This window comes from Acipenser ruthenus, chromosome 23 (genome assembly GCF_902713425.1).
Source record: "Acipenser ruthenus chromosome 23, fAciRut3.2 maternal haplotype, whole genome shotgun sequence".
In the NCBI taxonomy this organism is placed as follows: Eukaryota; Metazoa; Chordata; class Actinopteri; order Acipenseriformes; family Acipenseridae; genus Acipenser; species Acipenser ruthenus.
The window spans coordinates 21060946-21076934 of record NC_081211.1 but is presented as its reverse complement, the minus strand read 5'-3'; the positions used below and the strand labels follow the sequence as shown (position 1 = coordinate 21076934).

General features: G+C 37.0%; 1 protein-coding gene across 2 annotated transcripts in view; it reads left to right on the top strand.

The window, feature by feature from the left end:
* LOC131699631 (testican-1-like) overlaps positions 1–15989 on the top strand; it is a 164787-nt gene that overhangs the window by 106575 nt on the left and 42223 nt on the right. For both annotated transcript variants that reach the window (XM_058996804.1, XM_058996803.1), the window contains 2 exons: positions 6154–6268; positions 14067–14199. In XM_058996804.1, the coding sequence (XP_058852787.1) occupies positions 6154–6268; positions 14067–14199 (248 nt within the window). The remainder of the gene's footprint in view (positions 1–6153; positions 6269–14066; positions 14200–15989) is intronic.

The following is a 15989-nucleotide window of genomic DNA, read 5'->3' as shown; positions in this document are numbered from 1 at the left end:
CCAAGACTGAGCTCTATAAACTTTGTTCATCTCTGTTTGTTGGAACAAAGAATAAACAGCTAACCTGGAAGCTAAAATGCAATATAAATAATGACAGGCATCCTGCCACTAAGCCTGGCAAACGCATATTTAAACAGGATCCCTCCCCATCTTTCTCATTATATCTTCCTAAACAGCAGAGCTTGGAGCATTATAATACAAATGAAAAAGGGCAGCAGGTTATTAACAAGACTATGGAAGAGTCACTGTTGTGTGGGTGTGTGTGTGTGTGTGTGTGCGTGTGTGTGCGTGTGTGTGTGCGTGTGTGTGGTACTACTCACTGTATTGACGATGCAGACCTACAGTAAAAGGTTGAACCTTACAAAAAAAATGACCTTCATTTATTAACTCATTTGTAAATATTAAAGTGTTTAACAAGAAGTAAATCATCTAAAACTGGTTCATAGCTGTATTATTAATAATTCAGTTCAGTTTAATAATGTCACACCACAATTGCGTAGTTATACTATCTACATGTACTTACTTGCCTGTGTAATACCGTACTATGTGTGTTTTAAACAATTCCTTAATGTTGTTTCTTCGATTATTTACCAGACTTACTAGCTACTTTTTCAATCACAGGGCCTGCTTAATTTTATGCACCCTCTGCAACTATGAGTTCGGAAACATCTCTATAAATAATTGCAGATACTGCAGGGACAGCTGCACACATCTAGTCCTTTTCAAATCATACCTTGCCTAGAAGCTGTAGTGTAAAAGGGACGTGTTTTGCTGGAATAGCCAGTAAGCATGGTAAATAATGATCTTAGCTGAAAATGCATAAGAGATCAAAGAACACACATAGTAGTACACTGTATTAGTAGCATTGTTTTCAGTGTGTACCGATCTGCTTTAGAATGCATAACATTATTAGACAGAATTCAAACACAGTCCTCGGCTGGTTGACACAGTGTGTAGATACTGTATGATCTATTATATAAAGGTTGAACAGTGTGTACAAGTGAGATAGGGACATACACATGACTGTATTAGCTGTCACAAATCAAGCCATGTGGGTGCGACGAATTGTATGCTGTATGTGTAATGATTATGGGCCGTCAGATAATAGCATCTTCACTACTAAAATAGTTTTCAAACTGCAATAGAGCTGGAGCCCTTTGATAACAGAAATGTGATTGTTTTCAATGACTTATTACTGACAATCACATACTTCAGGATGTATTAACCAACGCTCACAGATCAAATTCATTGTTTTTTTTTTATCTTCTTGATATGGTACTGCCAGTTTCTGCATATCCTCATGTGAATTATTGTGTATAATGGAAAAGAACTGGAGGGAAGCCTCTTGAGAAGGCATAATAAAGCAGGCTTCACCTAAGATAAAAATAATTAAAAAAGCAGAGAAATAACACATTAGTTTTAAATATTTAATAATATAAAAAATATCTGAATGTGTTATGACTGAAGTCGACTGTTCTTAAAAATGATAACAGTGTACATAAATTCACTTTTATAGATTATTCAACTAACTGAACACAACCATACATATATACTCTGTTTTGAAAATATATCTTATTTGATGATGTTATTTTATTCTACAATACAGATATCATCTACCTTATGAAATATATTATAACCCTGCATATCAGGCCTGGGCCTGAACCTGATTTTGTATTTGATTTGTAATGAATACTGTACAATATTCTGCATTTGACATAAAACATTTGACTAAAACACGTTATTGAATTTGGTTTTTGGAAACAACAATATCCTGCATTTTGACTCTATTGTAACATAATTCTGCATTTTCATTTTGACTCTATTGTAACATTTCTGCATTTTCAACAGTGCCTTTTTAATAGCAGGTTTAACTGGGAGGAGAGAATGACTAGACTAGACAGCACTGTGGCACATTGCATCTGAAACCAAAGTTGTGGCGGCCTAATTTATAGCTTTAGAAGCTTTTTCGCTCTCTTGATGAGTCTGTGGCACCATCTGTTAGTCTATATATATATATATATATATATATATATATATATATATATATATATACAAATAACAATGCTAATAGTAATAATAATACTATATTCATAGGTAATAGTATTCAGATGCCAATTCATAATTTTTTTGATATTGAGAGGTCAACAGACTAGCACTCAGTTTGTTCTCTGACAAGGTTGAACAGAGCAATGGGGAGATATGTACAGAGGTCATTAATAACCTTTGAAAATGTGGCAAGCTATAGTCACACAGCAGCACTGGACTGTTAAACTGTCTCTGAGATGCAGCTGCCTGTACACTTCTGCACTGCAAGGATCTCACCTCAGACCTTAATGGATCCTGACATATGCTATTGTTCTAGGGAAGAACGTGTTTGCATTCCATATTGCTGGTGTTGCTTTTGAAGATTTCAATTTCTAGATTTGCAGTGCCAGCAAAAAAACGATATCATCCAGCATATACTGTAGATCTTTCTCGGGTAAAAGATCTCTGCTATTTTTAATTGTATTTGTATTCTATTTTGTATTTTCTAAATGTACTTAATTTAATTTATTGTATCTGTTGCTTTAAATTTATGGTTGCTTGTTAAGAGCTTTGAGATGGCCTTGGCTTTGAAAAGCGCTATATAAGGGTTCTTGTTGTTGTTCTTTTGTGTTGTGCAATGGTGATTAAATCGCAATAGGCAGGTACAGTCAAATACACTCTCTTTATCAGTGGTGAGGTAACATCCATACCCTTGGTTGTTATTTACAGTGGCCATTTTCTTCAATATCTGAACCTTGTCAGTTTGCGATTGATATATTTATATATGCACACAAAAAAATAATTTATGAAACATAAGTTCCTATGCATTGTATTTATCAGTACTCATCAGCACAGAGCACACATACATATATACATATGCATACACCACAATATAGAGTTGACCCTGAGATTATATATATATATATATATATATATATGTGTGTGTGTGTGCAATATACAATGAAGAGCAGTCTGAAAGATACCACTTGTAGTGTGGACATCAGCTTCATAGAACCTTGAACTCTGTTGTCTGGGGTAGCTGAAGATACTGTCCTTTTCAGTTTGTACTCCCCAAATATGTATTAAACGGATGATTAAATACAAAATTTGAAATTCTGACTCATTTTCAAGGAAAATTGTCAAACAAAGGAGACTTCTGGATAAACACTTGTTTAGGACAATATATTGGGTGACATGAAAGATGTTTGGAAAATCAAGACTTTTGGATCAGGCTCTGGATAATCAAATAGGAGCTGCATTTGAGTTGTTCTGGATCAGGAAAGTATGAACTAGTGGTTGCCATGGTGATGCTATCAGAAGCAGTGATGAATGATTCCCTCCCTCAAATACAAATGACTTGGAGGTGTTGTCAAATTAATGTGCTAATTATTCATTAGATTTCTGCATTGAGAAGCTCCAGAAGAACTTCTGCTTTTGCTGATAGGCTCCAAAGACTGTCACTTTGTCAGATAGATAGCCTGTTCCAAGTTGCCTGTTCCTTATTCAACTGAGTGGCTATTATAATGCATGCATGAATAAGTCCTAAAGAAGATTCAGCTTCTCAAAATGAGCACGGTTAACGCTTAAACAACATTCTATGTTACACACTAGAATAAGCACTTGCAGGCTTTATAAAGCAGTCTGGCTCAGTGTAGTGAAGAAGAGAAAAAGTCTGATAAATGTCTTCATCAGTTTGAGTTATGTTCCTGGTTTCGGGGTACATACACCAAAACGGGAAAAGAGAAAAGTATTCTTTCTTTTCATTCTTTTTTTTTGCTTTCACACTTTACAATGCCTATAGTGTTCCATTACAACACTAGTGGAGCAAATCTGTATTTCTTTTAGATTTTCCATGCTGTGCATCCATCGCTAGGCCCAATTGCCACCCCAATCAACCATTCTGCTTCGTATGTGGACAGATTTTCCCTGTGAATATACATTTTATTTGGACCTTTTTATTGAGCTGGCCTGGATATTCCTGCAAATTTGTTTTATATTAATAAAGCAGCTGTGAGACAGGGTCACCTAGTTAATGATGTTCAGGGTTCTATTTAGGGAGTTGTCATTTAGGACTCCTTTCATGGTACAAAGAGTCTCCTGATTTCTTGGGGCAGAAACAGCTACTTTCTTTTGTGCTCTACACTACTGATAATCAATATCTCTGCTCTACATCAACCTGTACATTTTTCAAGCAATGAGTTGTTCATGCAATGCTGTGCACCTTCTTTACAATGTCCAGAGCCACACTCATACAAAATACAAAGATGCTGCAGTGCTTATTTCCTTTTCATATCACAGAGGTCACTCATACCAGCCCCAATTTGCAGATGGAAAGAGTTTCAAATGTGATTTCAAATTCATTTATTTTTTCCAGCAGAAGCCATTACCAGGAGCAATGGCAATCCATGATTGCATATTTTTTGTTACTGCTGATAAACACTCTCCTGTCTGATAATGCATTTTTGGATCAAATTGAAAAAAAAACAGAGATTCATCAGCATAAATATATAGTAACCCAGCCTGTGCTCACTGGTATTTCATCTTTCCACATTTTACATGTATAAGATTGAGAGGATTATTCACTTGCTTTAATATAAGAACCAGCCATGTTATTGTCTATACAGACATGCCACTGTACTATATCTATACTGATTATCTTTTTTTAGTATATATATATATATATATATATATATATATATATATATATATATATATATATATATATATATATATATATATATATATAAGCATAGTTTGAGCATAAATAGACCTACATGTTAAGGTATGCATGAGGCCTGTGTTGGTGATGTGTCAATTCTGGAAGCAGCGATTAAAATCACTGACCAGGGGCTCCCGAGTGGCGCATCCAGTAAAGGTGCTCCACATAGAGTGCAGGATGCGCCCTATAGTCTGGACGTCGCGACTTCCAGTCCAAGCTATTCCTTTGCCGACCGAGGACGGGAGCTTCCAGGGGGCGGCGCTCAATTGGCCACACCGCCCGGGGGGAGGGAGGGTTAGGTCGGCCAGGGTGTCCTCGGCTCACAGCGCACCAGTGACCCCTGTAGTCTGTCCAGACGCCTGCGGGCTTGCCTATAAGCTGCCATAGAGCTGCGTTGTCCTCCGACGCTGTAGCTCTTGGGTGGCTGCATGGTGAGTCTGCAGTGTGAAAAAAAGCAGTCGGCTAACAGCACACACTTCGGAGGACAGCGTTTGTTCATCTTCGCCCTCCCGAGTCAGCAGAGGGGTGGTAGTGGTGAGCTGAGCCTAAAAATTGGCCATTTCAAATTGGGGAGAAAATAATAAAAAATAATTGGCAACAACGAAATTATTAAAAAAAAATAATAATAATAAAAAAAAAAATCACTGACCAGGTCTGGTTAGGTGCCTGACCAGTAAGGGCTATTGAAGCGAAATTAGGTGAACTGTCCAGAACCGATTCTCGCTAACTCATGGAGCACAAAATCAACAACTCAGGAAGACAGGATTTTTGTTCTTCTTTTTGTTGGTACTGACAGCTCTAATGCAATCCACACCCTGTCCTGAATCTGTGTCCACTCAAATGTGTCCTCTTGGGCAAGCGTGTGTTTGAACTAGTGACTGGGGTTGGTTGGCCTGTTTTAACCCTTATAAAAGTTTACCACAGTAAAAGCAAGTGTTAAAAAAAAAAAAAAAAAAAAAAAAAAAAAACTATGGCAAACCATGGTAAACTATGGTAAATGCATCACATAATAATTACTGTGGTAAACTTTTATAAGGAAAGCTCCTCCACTGTTAAGGCATTTGATGACATTTCCTGAGTAAGTGATCCATATAAATTGTAAATTTACTAGTATTAGTCTTAGAGCCAGTATGGCAATATTGGCTGATCCCACCAGCCATATTATGACACAGACAGAACGACCAAATTAGTCCAGAGCACAGTTACGTTCCATATTCGTGATTGAGCTGGTTGCATTACACAGAAAATTGATAGCAAATTGGATCCTAGAATAATATATTTTACTCCTTTAAAATGTAATTTAAAACCAACATTTTCTCATTGAAAAGCCATCACTTATCATTAATGAATCCCTTTGTGTGCATAAATCCTTATTTCCTGTTTTTTTTATTTTTTTTTTATTTTTTCAGCTCTAGATGCCACAAAAGACCCCTGCTTGAAAGTAAAGTGCCCTCCTCATAAGGTGTGCATGACCCATGACTACCAAACAGCCATCTGCATCAACCACAATCAGCTTGTGCACAGGTAGGTGACAGCTTTCAACCAGTTTTCCATTAAAAACCAGTCTCCATTAATATGCCTGGACATATCTATCTATCTATCTATCTATCTATCTATCTATCTATCTATCTATCTATCTATCTATCTATCTATCTATCTATCTGTCAAAATCCTGATGCTCTGTAATTCTAATAAACAAAAACAGGAGATTGGAGATGATTCTTCAGGGAATAAAATAACACATACACTATGTCACTTGGGGCAGGATTTTCAAAAAACAGTGTTATTGTATCAAACTCGTGGTATAGTAATGAGAGCTTTAGTAGCAAGTGATTTTCAAACGAAATGTGTTAATTAAATCAATCCATTAATGCTTTGAAATTGAGTCGATGAAGACGGCACGGATTTAAAAAAAAAATGCAAACCCCACTAGTTATTTACCCTCATTTGGGTGGACATTTTGCCACAGCTTACTATATACAACTCTTTTAATGTGCATTTTGCAATCTTCTTTTGGTTAAAAAGAAAACAAATACTGTAAGCCATCTATGTATATTTCTTGGAATTTATTTTCTTATGTATGTATTATCTACTTTTGTATGTATTTTAGTATGTACAATTGTAGGCTATAAATAAATAAGTTTGAAGTGCCATTTGTGTTTAGAGTTGTTAGTTATTCTACATGTATATACCATGTATGTAACACTTCATTATATTAAGCTTTTAAAATTAGAATAGAACTCCCTAACCAAATACACATTTGTTTATAATTAATTGTTCGGTGAATTTCTCTAATCATGCATTTTCTCTGTTACTCTTTGCTCACCTCCCTGATAAATAAACTCAACATGATTGGAAGTAGCCACCGAACACTTACAGTATTATAAGAACATTTTATATGCATACAAACGTGTGAAGGTGAAAGTGTACATTGTACATAAAGTGTGGAGGGAGTCTGACAACATTACAAATACTGTTAGGTAAAATTCATGTCGATGATCTCGATCACATTCTTTTGGATCTGTGTGTCCTTGTACGCCTGTTCTTCATTCTTGTGTGGATTAGACAGAGGTGTTAAAAGCCAAGGACACATTGCAAATCCACAATCACATAAGGAAACCTTATTGTAATATCTAATATGCCGTTTTCTATTCAAATTAAATCAGTATCAATACAGTAGAGGTCAGCTGTCATATAATGTAAGTACACAGAATTCAAACAGGCTACAGTTGCATTGATAATTTCGTGGTAGTAACATTACACTGGGTGCAAATAACGATATATAATTTTTAGCAATACAACAAACATTCTGTAAGGTTACAAATGATTAAGACAAGTGAATAAATCTTATTCATAACCACAAGTATAGAAAAGGCTAAAATATTTTCATAACTACAAATATTGAATTAGCTAGGTAGTCTGTAAGAAATAACTCCTGTACATGCTCTCTCTGTAGCGTCACATTCGTGGTCTGTTAAATTTCTGATTAAAGATGAATTATATACTCTTTCGTTAATTAAAATCCTCCTTTTCCAAGTGCAAATTAACTCCTGATAAGTTATGGCAATTAACACAGATTTGCTTTTAAATTCCCACACAAACAAAAGAAATAGTCACAAGAAGCCCTGCTCGTTAAAAGATTAACATTATTTCGCAAATCAACATAATTTTGGAAATCACATTAGGACGATTATTTAATAACGAAATAGGCATAACTACCACTTGAAAATGCCAAAATCAATGCTACATACCGATTTATTGATTAACACTGGAGTTGTCATTTACGACCTTTTGAAAATGCTGCCCATGGTGTCAGCTTTAGTTGATATGGAGGAACACTTCAAAACCTGTTGACAAAGTGCATTGAACTTAGAGGGGTTTATAGAAAGGGAATAGTATTTAGTCCCATGTGCTCGTCCTGTAAAATGGGCTAAAACAGTAGTTCCCAGAATGCACATCCAGAGAACAAAAGCAAACCTCACGTTAATACTGTATGCTGTAGTTTACTTGCTTACTACAATATATTTAGTACATAGGCTGAGCTTTCTCCATCTACCCACCTCTAATGGATCCTGGTATTCACATTAGCAGTAATCCAATAATTACCCAGTAATTACAGCCTCCATTCTCAGGTTGCCAAAGCAACCTCAGTATGTAAGACAATTGCAGTTGTTGTTAAATCTCCATCGATGTCAGCAAGCCAATAAATAACCTGTCAAGCTGAGTTCACCCTGTCAAAAAATTACCTAAGTGAATTGGCCCAGGGCACTGCCAGGGTCAAGGATGTTTGTGTTTCAGTCACTGTTATTGCTCTGCCTTGTGGGAAGACCCTTGATAATAGCAAATGACTCAAGGGTAGTCTAAGCCTCTTAATCTCCCTAACGTTCAGTTGCAGTAGTGAGCCGTGACACAAATACTTAATAAGTGGAGACCAAGTTAAATATACCCCTGCTTGCACTGGCACGTAATATCCATTTTTGGCATTGCAAAGACATTCTAAAAATGCTGTGCTTGAAACATTATTTGGTTATAGAGAATGGTTTATGATGGAGACACTGTTTTCTAAGAGATAAACTGGTGAAATGACGAGCTGGGTGATGGAAGCACAGTAGCTAAAGCAGTCAAGGTCAAATTTCTCCTTCCTGTCCTGAAGCATCACATTTAATTTCCTAGGCCCCCCACCTGCAGCTGCACGCTTTCATTTTTAATTATTTGTTTTAATATTTCCTCCTAATGAATGTGATTGCCTGCATAATGTTGTGACAGGGCTCATCAACAACACGTAAAAGAACGATTCAGGTCTGTCACATCCAATTTGAGAAATTAAACCAGTGAACCGCAAAGGTCTGTCTTTCTCATGAAGGAGACACTAGAATCATGTGCTTATATAGAATAAGTGTGAGCAGGAGCATGCTGTCTGCACAGTGATACTCCATGTTCTGCTGCTGGCAGGGGGTTTTCACTTGCAGGGAGAATAATTGGGTTTCATGTATGTGCCTGCTTGAGGGGAGTGTTCTTCAGTCATGAGGAGAGTCTCTTAAGGAGAGGAAAACATACATTTCAAATAGACAATGTATACTTCAGAAGCAGGCATACAATATAGGAATTTATGGCGGCTGACATTTTAGGAAAATGTCATTGCTTTTTAATAAGTGTAGATTTAGTGCCACCAATGTGGTTGTGAAACGGTAATTACTGTATAAGCTTGCAGTAGAACCTCTGGAAAATATCATAAACAGTAAATGGAAGTCTGAAAATATTATTGTGTTTACAAGAGATCCATTGTTCGTCTACAGTAATTCTCCATGACTGTCTATTAGCCACAAGGATAAAAATAGGACACAAGTTAACATGTGAAAAACATGTGTTATATAGATGTTAAAAGCTGCCAGCAGCTAATTGCTTTTTGGCCTGTACATTTTCCATCAACTAAGGTGAACAGAGTATTAATTGGACTGCATCATTCAACAGATCATTATTGTTTTTTAATTACCTCAGGAGGGAGACAAAACTAAAATAAGATAAACAGGTGTGATTATCCACCTTTTTCACCTCATTCTGAACAATTCACTGGTGGTGAGATTGAGCCCTGGCACACCTGCGAAACATCCCTGTGAACCAAGGGCATGAAAGACCACAATTATCATTCGGGGCCCGTAGGAAGGATGGAACTAAAGAAAATGGCATAGATTCAGATGTGTTCTGAGGCAAGAGTTTTACGGTTTGGTTCTCCCTCAGCACGACAAATAGCCAATGGAAAACCATCCGCACAGCGAGGGCCCCAACCACTCATGACTCGGATGTGTTGGTGGAAAAGGGGCATTACTGTCTTTTTGTTGCTTCCATACCCCTAGAAGGTATATGCCCTCTACTAAGCATTTCATTAGGAATGTAGCAGCTGCCCTTCTCATGAGGTGAGATACACAGTATGACAACTGTCAGAAGACAACCAAGACCGGGTGATGTATTTTAATGACCGTCCGAAAAGAAGTGGAGTGTAAAAGAGGTGGAGGAGGGAGATGTGGTTCTAGTTTTTAAGCTAGTGAGGCAGACTGTGAATGAAAGGGGCAGTGTGGCAAAGTGGTAAGTGGTAGCAGGTGTATAGCAGGTGCAGTGCAGATACTGTAATTCCAAGAATCACACAGACAACAAAGTACGGGTGAAAATGTTTCAATGGTTTATAATCCAATGGTCTGATGACCTGCCAGTAAATAATAAAGAGCTGGCAATACACAACAATGTGTATTGCACAGTGATGAAACAAAGGGTTGCAGTCCCGCAAATGAAAAACACGGTACAAAACACACACAATTAGACACACACGATCACTGTTCCAAAGTGAGTGCTCTCATTGCTTGTGGTGAAGTACTATATAATACGTGCTTTTAGTGAAACAGGTGCTGATAACAATGTTTATTTGTGACGGTAGTGCAGTGGTGATCCGGTTTCGTGCTGGCCCTTGGCGACAGCTCCGGATTTGTGTTTAGCCGTCTGGTGATAACAAACACAGACAATTACTAAACAGACAAACAAACAAAACACTCACGAATTATTTTCTTTTAATTATTTTGGGCAATCTCCCGGTCCTTCCAGTTTCCACGTCAAAACCCAAGCGAAGGAAAAGATTTACAATTCTCCAGCCCCTTTTATGCGATTATGCATGACCCCTTGGTAAACGATTACAGCTGACGCTATTGCCTGCAGCTGCTACCTCGTTTACCTTCCAGGTCAATACTCGCACTGGAGTCTCGTCTTTTTCCAGGCTGATTGACTTCCCGACCCAGGGAATGAACTGTCAGGACAACCTGTCCAAAGCCTTTCCCTTTCGCTACTTTGTATCCTCACAGGTCGAGAGGGAGATTTACGACCAGAACTCATTATATTTCCGTCTCTTCCAGAATAGTGGCAACCTTTTAATTGCTTTCTAGTCTTTTACAAGCTACACATACACACACCCATAGTTAAAATAGGGAACCTGGGAAGTGTTCACCTGGTTACATTAGAAGACCTCTTGTAATGAAAGTAAATGCTTTTACTGGTTGGGGTTGAGTATTAAATTGAGATCTTTAGCAATTCGCTAAGAGTGTAAACCACACACACACACACACACGCACAAACAGCAAACAGTTTTACAGATTAATATTCACAGTGATTACCCAGTACTGTCACTTTGCCTTTTCAATTTTTTTTCTTTTTTATCGATTTGAAATTACATACATATTAGCGCTGCATAAGCAAATCCGCACAGACACAGACATGTAAATTATGAACCTAATTTCCAAACAGCTTTCCCAGGATGGCTTGATCTAGGAAACACACTTTTTTGTGGATAGGCAGGTGCAGCTTCTATCACAGGGGAATTCCAATGAATCATCCTCTCATTGTAACCGGCGGCTTGAAACCTAATTTGATCTCATCCGCATGAGAATTTAATAAACCTACATGCTAATAAAAAGTGTCTGGTAGGGCACAGAATTATATCAGCACAGCTTGCAGCTGATTGTTTTTAACATCGTGCTTTGTGTTTAGTAATGGCACCATGCTGTATGCGCTGCAAGTGGGGACAATATGCGTTCTAGCCGGAGGGTTGAGAGTTATTATAACTTAATAAAAAATCAATCTCAACATGTTTATTTTGTGTTTGCAGAGTGTAAGGAACCAGTTGCCATGGAGACTAACTCAGTGTAGAGGATAAGTGTGAAGTTCTTCTTGCTGACATTGGCAAATCTGATGAATCTTGTATTAACAGACTGAGGTTATCAAGTTTTGCTTGAAATATTTTGGTGTACGTTACATCATCTAATGGAGGTGAGGCCAGGTTATCCAAGACAGGTTCTAGTGCTAGTCCTATTTTACAACTCAGTTAATTATTGATGCTTTTTATGGTGGTTTTGCAGTACAATTGATTTGTTTTTAAAATAATTTATACAAAATTTAGTAGATACATTTAGTAAAGAAAATTAAATAATATTTGAAATATTTATAGTTGGTTTCACAGACTCTGATTAGCACTAATCATGGACAACCTACAGTAATTTACTATTTACTGTTAATTAGAGTCTGCAACCAGCCAAAAATGAGATACTGATACAGGCTAAGCATGCCCCCCACCCACCCCACACCAAAATGTACACACCACACACACACACACACACACGCACACGGACACACGCACACACGCACACACGCACACACACATACAAACATTTATAATGTGATTTCATTTAAAACGCCTTAAGCAGATCTGATCATTTAGTATTCCAGCTAGCAGTGTCATCAAATTTACTCATCTTAGTACTCTATTAAGTAATTAGTGCACAATGCATATTAAGTGCAGAGTTGGCATACAAAGATGTTCATTATACTTGCAAAAAAAGGGGGGTTTCTGTACACTGAATATTAAATATTTACCTGTCACTGATTTTTTTTTAATGATTTGCTTGGAATATTAAACCAACTGTATAATGAAGCCCCTCAGCTTTCACGTTTTTTTCCCTTGTACAGTGCTGAGCAAATCCTTTCAGATCATAAACTGGGAATAAACTATGCCTGCATGCGGTTAATCAAAAAACGCTAGCCAAGTCAATCTCCTTGGAGGTTTCCAAACTATTCATGTATTTTTCCACCTCAATGGCAAAGAAAAGCACAGGCTCAACATTCTCACTGAATGTTACAGGACTGTAGCTATGTGTATGATCGTGTGCCGTTGGCAGAGGAGGCATGACAGTGACAAAGTTATGGTACATTGTTTCATGGCACAGAAACACATGGAATTCTTCTGGGTACTGTGAAATCTGATCAATATACACATTGCTTAAATAGGGTTAATAGTGATAATACAATCTCTGACTATCCACTGTATCCACCAGAAAAAAAGTGGTTTTGTGATATGTGCAATATAATATGGCCTTGTATCAAATACCTTGAATCAGATGACTGGTATCCCTCCACTATTTGCCATGTGCCCACAATCCTCTGCCTACCTCATTGGATCAATTGGAGGCCATACTCATGAGGTAATGTATTTAGCACCATACTAAATATATGATAAACATGCATTATATGTAGCAGATGGAAATAATGTCACATTATTGATTCAAATGGTACTTAAAGGAGGATGCAACAAAGCCAAAATCTAAAATGTGAAAGACTACTGGGCAGATGATTACTTAGTGTTGATTTTTGGAATAATGCAATATCTCTCCAGCTGCCAGAGGTATACGAACATCTGTCGGCTGCTATGGACAGAGTCATTTATCAAGCCTGGATTATTTGGGGGAAAAAAGAGAAAATGCTGCACAGTATCAGTTTTTGTCTGTCAGGGATATCTGATTTCTTTATGGAAAACAAGGAAACAAAACACACTTTGGCATTCCAGTATGACAACCAAAATCAGTGATTTGACATGAGTGGAGTTCATGAATTAACAAGTCAATAACTGCAAAGAAATATTTTTTACAGATAATTGATTCATTAAGGGAAGAAGTGGGGAACATTTTTATTTTTAGTTCAGCGTGGGTGGCAGTAGAGAGATGTGAGCAAGAGATCAGAGAGAAAACACTAGTTAATGCATAATAACTTATTTAAAGGGAGTGCTATTGCGTGTTTTTGTAAAGCCACCAACACTTTTTCAACAATTCATATCCCAAAATGCTTTATATATTTTCTGTGTTATGGAGGCTCCTCGGGGGAAATGTAACTGTGCCCTGTTACACTAAACATTGTTGAAGTTCAATGATTAACAAGCAAATTATTCAGACAAAATTGTCCGCATTTATTACCATTGGCTAATGGTTTGCACCTCTGTTCTTTTTTTTTGCAGCCTGAAGCTTAACAGAGGAAACCTTGCTCATAAACACTGGATGGGAGCTGGAAACCTAGCCAAGTGCAAGCCCTGCCCAGTGACTCATCCCAGCCCTGTGTGTGGCTCCGACGGGCACACATACTCCTCCAAGGTAAACGTGGGGGTATCAGTTGTGCAGGGTTTGTGTCGTATGAGGCAGTGCTGTTATGAATACATTTGGATAAGGAAATAAAAATAGGTAATGGGATGTAAGCTCAACAACCACAATCAATGTTTACCTTCTACTACTACATTTCTAATATGTTTCTTTGCTATGTAACTACGGTACGTAGCACCTGTTCTGGTATGTTGGCTAGTGCATACATGAATGTATAATTTTTAACTGCTTTTTATTCTTAATAATGTGATTGAAAGCAATTCTGGCTGTATTCGTTGTTGACTGTACTGTATGAAAGCGCTACCCTGCTCTCTTGGTGAGGATTTCGATTCTTAAGGGCTCTGGTCTGAGTTAATAAACTGGAAGCAATTGGATTCAGTTCATTTTATGTCAGATTTTTTTGGTGGTTTGTACATTAAAAAGGGACATTTGATTTAAATATATTAACCTCTACGTACCTGCTAAATGAATTATCATTATTGAAGTATTTTATTGAGTGTGGAGGTCGATTTAATCTAAATATTTTGAAACCTCAATTGCCGGTTTTGAGAATAAGTTACCGTCATAGTCACCTCTTAATTGCAATCACGGTTGATTGGAGAAAAAGCACTGTAGCATTTGAATATATGTCTAGGATTAGAAGAAATTGTCAGTCAGGAAATGTGGGAAAGAAGAAGCTAAACAAAGGTGATGCCAATGATTTACTATGGGTGTGGATTTCCCTAACATGAATAAAAAATGTATGACTTTGTATGTAAAAACAAATTGAGGGAGATTTAAATCTGATATTTACATTATGCATGGAGGGGGTATTCTACTAACGGCGTTTTTTTTTTAAATTAAGATTTTAATCTCAAAGCTTCAGATAATGCATGAACAGCATGTTTCAAAAGAAGGTATTTTGCAGTCAGCAAAGAAAATTAAAACTCAGGATTTCAATCTTTCGGATGATAGCCAAAGAATTAATATCATGTAAATGACAAGTTGAATACGAGAAGGGAAATGTGAAAGATGTTAGCACCCTGCCTGCATACAGTGTATTAATATCACATGTGTGTAAAAGGAATTTGAACTGTTAAAAAGGAGGATTTTGTTTAATTATCTTTTGTTAAGTAATCAGTTACATAAAATAACACAGTGATAATGTAACACATTGGGACCTACTTTATTCCCAGCAATGCTGTCCCATAATTCCACCATTTATATGAATGTGTGCTTGCATAACTCCTGTTAAAAGACAGAGCCTTATCTTATAAAGCCTGGATTTTAAGATACATCTTCAATTACGGCATATCATCAGGGCTTCCTGTGATATGTATGCATAAGAGGCATTTTGTAATGCACTCCCATTGTAGATTCTGAACCCTGTCGGTTAGATACATTGAGGTTAAAAGCTCTATAACCACAAATCTATAACTTTCGTTTTAGACCTCCATTGAAAGTGGAAACTTGTATTTATTTGTTTGACCTTCCCCTAACTTTCTTATGGTGTTTGCAATCATTCTGATTAGTCCTATGTTCTATTCCAATCATGTTCACAGTTTGATTTATGGAGTTATTATCATGTTTCTCTACAGTATACCTTTATCTTGATTTGAACTTTCTTTCAGCTTGCGTGCTGATATGTACTGCCTGATCAGACTTCTTTACTCCATCCTTAGAATGATTATAAGCATCATGCAATATGTACGGAAATATTTTAAAATATTTTAAAAACAGTTCATTTATTTTTTTAAAGAAGTGCATTTGTAGCTTCAGTAATGTATTGATATGTTCTAACAGTG